This window comes from Ovis canadensis, chromosome 6 (assembly GCF_042477335.2).
Source record: "Ovis canadensis isolate MfBH-ARS-UI-01 breed Bighorn chromosome 6, ARS-UI_OviCan_v2, whole genome shotgun sequence".
NCBI classification, from domain to species: Eukaryota; Metazoa; Chordata; class Mammalia; order Artiodactyla; family Bovidae; genus Ovis; species Ovis canadensis.
In genome coordinates, this window is record NC_091250.1 from 118863887 (window position 1) to 118869886 (window position 6000).

At 42.7% G+C, this 6000-nt stretch overlaps 1 protein-coding gene across 1 annotated transcript in view; it reads right to left on the reverse strand.

Annotated features, from left to right (window-relative positions):
- Positions 1 to 5021, reverse strand: part of HSD17B11 (hydroxysteroid 17-beta dehydrogenase 11) — a 48492-nt gene extending 43471 nt beyond the window's left edge. Inside the window, exon 1 of the mRNA XM_069594682.1 lies at positions 4244 to 5021. Coding sequence (XP_069450783.1) covers positions 4244 to 4453 — 210 coding nt within the window. The 5' untranslated portion in view covers positions 4454 to 5021. The remainder of the gene's footprint in view (positions 1 to 4243) is intronic.
- Positions 5022 to 6000: the final 979 nt, after the last annotated feature.

The window sequence follows — 6000 nt, forward strand, 5'->3', positions numbered from 1 at the left end:
TCCTTTAGGATTGACTGGTTTGATCTTGTTGCTGTCCAAGGGACTCTCAAGAGTCTTCAGGACCACAGTTCAAAAGCATCAATTTTTCGGTGTTCAACCTTCTTTACAGTCCAACTTTCACATCTGTATATGACTACTGGAAAAACTATAGCTTTGACTATACGGATCTTTGTCGGCAAAGTGATGTCTCTGCCTTTTAATACACTGTCTAATACATACTATATCTTTCCAAGCTTACCTAACCAAGTATGGGGGTGAGAATGGTCAGGAAATAATGGATTGGGACTTCCCAGGTGGTCTAGCTAAAACTCTTCACCTTCCAGTGAAGGTGGTACAGGTTGGATCCCTGGTTGGGGAACTAAGATCCCACTTGCTGTGCAGCGCAATTGAAAGAAAAAAAAGAAGTATGGGATTATCTGCATAAAACAGAATGAATCATTCATGGCATTAGCCTCAGAATAAAAAAGAAGACATCCTTAATCCCTCCCTAAATTCAAATTTTTTTGTAGACTTCATGATGAATATGAAGACCTCTGTCCCTCACATTCTGAGATGGATATTGTTGGAGACTGTTGAAGAGTTGGAGATTGTTGGAGAGCTGGAGATAGTTGGAGAGTTGGAGATTGTTAGCCTTGCCATTTGAGTTAACACTTGAAATTGCCCCAGGAACAATCTTTGTTCCCTAGGTGAAAAGCATTTGATATGGCCCCTCCCAACCCTTTCAATTGGGTCCTAAAACAATCTTAAACTCTCTTTCACATTCTTTCTCATTCTCCACAGATCTCCCAGTCCAGAGTTTTACCTCTCAAGGTTCTGCTGCCTGGCCTGCTTGAAATTTCCATCTATTCTCCTTTCCCAGTGAGCTTTAGTGGTTCTCAGACTTTCATACTTTTAAAATCTATAAACTCCATGAAAAGTAGATGGGTGAATATACTGAACTAGGACTGCCAAAATTTTATTTAGCCAATTAAGGACATTAAAAACTAACACAGCAGCTATTTATACTTACTATCACTATAATTTCATTAAATAAATAGATATATATAGATAGAAGGGGATGACAGAGGATGAGATGGTTGGATGGCATCATCAACTCAATGGTTATGAGTTTGAGCAAGCCCCTGGAGATGGTGAAGGAATAGGGAAGCCTGGCATGCTGCAGTCCATGCGATTGCAAAGAGTTGGACATGACTGAGCGACTGAACAATAGATTTATATCTATATACAGAATCCACCAAAGAGTAGAAAGAACATCATCTCAAAGTAAAAGATAAATTATTTAAATTAAATGAATTTAACATAATACATGCTCCCTATATTATCCTTAATTTTTTGACCACTTCTGCTACTACCAGCCGGGTCTGACAAGCCGACATTGTCTCTTACCTGAAGTGAAGTGAAAGTTGCTCAGTCGTGTCTGACTCTTTTCGATCCCATGGACTATGTAGTTCATGGAATTCTCCAGGCCAGAATCCTGGAAAGGGTAGAGGTTCCCTTCTCCAGGGGATGTTCCCAACCCAGGGGATTGAACCCAGGTCTCCTACATTGCAGGTGGATTCTTTACCAGCTGAGCCACCAGGGAAGCCATCTCTTCTTACCTGGATTATCACAATAGTCTCCTATCTGCTTTCCCTGCAACCCAGCAGCCAGAGGAACCTCTTCACAGAATCTGGGTTCCAAACCCTCCACCGGCTTCCCTAGTAAAAGCTGAAGCACAAACGGCCTACAGGAACCTTCATGATTGGAGCTGCTGTTGCTTCAGTTTCTAGGCCAGAGCCATCTCACAAAAACATAGTGCGAGCCACATATATTTAATTTTAACTGTTTTTAAAATTTTTAAATTTAGTTCATTTTATATAACTGCAGCCCCATGAACTGTAGGCTACCAGGCTCCTCCATCCATGGGATTTTCTAGGCAAGAGTACCGGAGTGAGTTGCCATTTCCTTCTCCAGGGTATCTTCCCGACCCAGGGATTAAACCCTAGTCTCCTGTATTACAGGCAGATTCTTTACCGTTTCAGCCACCAGGGAAGCCATGCATACCTAAAGCACATCCTAATTCTGCCAAGTCACATTTCAAACACTCAACAGCCACAAGTGGCTGGTGACTAATATTTACTATTGCACCCAAACAACAGTAGCACAGAGCTTTCTTTCACTTCTCTCCCTTCTGTGCCAAGCTTTGCCTTTGCGGATCCCTCTCTGCAGAGATAAGCCAGGGACTCACTGTACCCTCAGCCTCTTCTGACTTTGACTCAACTGCCTCCATCTTGGTGAGGCCTTCTGTATAAGATCAACACTCCCACCTCTGCCATCCCCACAGTACAAGCAGAGTCCCTATCCTCTTTCATGTTTTATTTTTTAATTATACTTAACAACATCCAACAATTACACATTTTAGTATATACTGTTTATTGTCCCTAGCTCATAACGTTTTCCTCACTGCTGTATCCTCAGTTCTGCATTAGAACAGTGTCTGGCAGATAGTAGGTGCTCAATAAATATTTGTTTAGTAATGGAGAAGGAAATGGCAACCCACTCCAGTATTCTTGCCTGTCGAATCCCATGGACAGAGGAGCCTGGCAGGCTACAGTCCATGGGGCAGAAAGAGTCGGACACGACTTAGCGACTAAACCACCACCACCAAATGTACTTCATTCCAGATCAGAAAAAACTTTGTATAAACTAGCACCGGACTTCGGGAGTTACGAATCTAGACGCGTAACCAAGCTCATACATCTTTGAACTTTAGCTTAAACTTCATTTTGTGACGGGATAATAATAACTAACAGTGTGTTAACCATGTAGCAGACACTGCACTACATGCTCTGTGTGAGTTATTTATTTCCCATCCCTCTAAGGAAAGTACGCTTATGTTATTGCTTTTGCAGTAAAGGAACCTAAGGCTCTAGGAAGCTACCCACAATGCTGAGTAAGTTAGCTGTGAAGTGTGGAGTTCATCTGACCACACCACTCTTCCCCCAGCTTACTGCTGTGACCACGTCCAGAGGAGATTGGGCCTAGTTTCCACCTTTCACTGACATGTAATTACTTATGCTTATTTCCCTACAAGATTGAGAGCAGCGGACTCTATCTCTTGCTTGCCACTGTGTTCTTAACATCTGAGCAACAGACAGTGAATGGTATCTGTTGATGGCATCTCAATTAGTCACTCACTGGGTAGCTCTCATGCATGTGTATTAAGTTGCTTCAGTTTTGCCAGACTCTTTTTGACCCTATAAACTAGCCTGCCAGGCTCCTCTATCCATGGAATTCTCTAGGCAAGAATATTGGGGTGGATTGCCATGCCCTCCTCCAAGGGATATTCCCCACTCAGGGATTGAACCCACGTCTCCCACGGCTACTGCATTTCAGGTTCTTTTCCTCTGAGTCACCAGGGAAGCCAGGTTAGCTCCCGGCCCCCTGAATTCACTTATGGCATTGGATATTGTGTAAGGGATGGTGTTTCTTGGCATCATGTGGCTCCCCCAAACCCCTTTGTCCATCCAACACTGGTCAAATAATAAAAGGTAAGAGTCTAAGTTCATCTCCCTTCCTTAGAGTACACCTTTTCTGGGAATTACATTGAAAGTTGGTTTTTGTTTTTGATTTTTTTCATTGTTTTTAACTAAAAGGTGATTTAAAAATTTCTCTTGAAAGTTACTATGAAAGAGTAACGTTGCTTTCTGTTGGGTATCTTTTAAACGTACTTATCTCAGTAACCATAAGATTTTTCTCTTAATAGGTGCAAACCTCTTTTTTAATACTCTTCCTAAAACTATGACTTTTCCTACAGGATAAGATAGAGGGATCAGGGACTTCCCTGGTGGTCCAATAGTTCAGACTCCACCCTCCCGATGTAGAGGGCACAGGTTTGATCCCTGGTTGGGGCACAAGTTTGATCCCTGGTTGGGGAAGATCCCACATGCTGCCCAGCAGTCAAAAAATAAAAGCCAGAGGGATTAGTGAAATCAGGTTCAAAGAGTTGGACACATCTGAGCGATTGAACTGAACTGAAGATAAATTTACAATGTCAAATTAGTGACAAGCAGTAACTGGAAATCTTACATCCTCTAGGTTCGTTTATCATGTGAACATCAACACATTAATTGATGCATGTTTCCCCCCTTCTATAAAATGGCAATACTAGTAATTTTTTACCTACCTACTTAACAGGCTGTTGCCAGCAAAATGCAACACAGATGAAAGGTACTAGAAAGTAAAACACAGGAAACACTATTACCTTATTTATATCCCACAAGACCAGCTTGCACTTAAGTTTGGCAAATTCGTAGGCAGTCTGCCTGCCAATTCCGTGTCCAGCTCCGGTAATCAGGACGATCTCTCCCGTGACTGATTTTCTCTTCTTAGGAATAAAAAGCTTCAGGAGAGACTCTACGAGGCAGACGAGCAGAAAGGGCAGAAGCAGGAAGCTGGCCAGAAAGAATTGCATCCTTTTTTGTTGCTGCGAGCTTTGGGTATATTTCGTTTTACCAGTCACTCTAAATTGCTTCTGGGAGATTGTTCCGTCAAAGACTGGCGAGTACAAAAGCGAGAACAAGGAAGGGCTCCTTTATCTCAGAGAAACGAACAACTCCGTAACGGTTCCTTCCGCTGGGCTGGGCTTGGCTAGGTCTTAAGCAATTGGCTCAGGCTGCAGTGCGGAGAAACTGCTCGCCAGCTCAGAAATCTGGGAGGGGCAAAACCCAGCCAAGAGCGAAGCTTCCGAGTTGTGGGTACGCCTCCAGGCTCATCTTTTCCTCACTTTCTCTTGGTCTTGCGGGCCGACCTTGGAGGGTTAGTTGCGACTTATTTTGGTAAATGTGATCAATTCCTTTTAAAGTTACAAGGCTAACTGCCAGTGTCCTCAGTCCAGAGGCTTTCTTGAGACTTGACGGTTCCCCCACCCTGGTTAAGGGATGCAAATGTGGTTTCTTGTTTAAAAGGAATCTCGAGAGAAGACCGGTTGTTGTCCCTGGCTGAGAAAAGGACGCTATACCAGATTTCAGTTTGAGCTCTGCACAGGTTTCTGGAGGACGAGGAAGTTTTGTCCTTTCAAGGGCGGCAATAACCAAGCCGCAGGGAAATTCTGATTATATCCGGGGAGACTGCTTCCACAAGGAAGGATTTGGATAAGTTTTTTTTTTCACTCCATCTGTTAGAACTTGCACAAAAACATATATTACGCTTTAGTTATTGTATCTTTATCCAGGTTAAAAACATCATTGCCCCCAAGATAAATAACAAAGTGGGAAGATCACCTTGCCTAAAGATTACCTATGTAATCTTGTTTAGTAGCTGATGTGTGTGAGTATTCAATGTATAAGTGGTGATTTAAACAAAAAATCTTACATATTGTTTATTGAAATAAAAGACCCTAACTCCGGTCTCGTGTGAAGGAAGAGCCTAATAAATGTCCCTTACATGTATTTTAAAAATTCAGTTCTTTTTTTAAAAATTAATTTTTATTGGCATATGTTTGCTTGACAATGTTGTGTTGGTTTCTACTGTGCAGCAAAGTGAAATCAGCTGTCGGTGTACATATAGCCCCGCTGTTTTGGATTTCCTTCCCATTTAGGTCACCACAGAGCAATGAGTAGGATTCCCTGAGCTATACAGTAGGTTTTCATTAGTTATCTACCAACTCAGTTCTTTTTTTCTTAAAAAAAAAAAAAAAAGAATTTTTATTTATTTGTTTGTTCTTGGCTGCACTGGGTCTTCGTTGCTGGGGGGCTTTTCTCCAGTTGCAGTGCTTGAGCTTCTCATTGTGGTGGCTTTTCTTGCTGTGGACGGGCTCTCGGGTGGGTGGGCTTCAGAAGCTGGGGCTCCCTGGCCTTAAAGCACAGGTGTGATAGTTGGGGCACACTGGCTTAGTTGCTCTGAGACATGCGGGATCTTCCCCGATCAGGGATCAAACCCATGTCTCTTGCATTGGCAGACGGATTCTTTACCACTGAGCCACCAGAGAAGCCCCTCAATTCAGTTCTTGACTGTAATTGA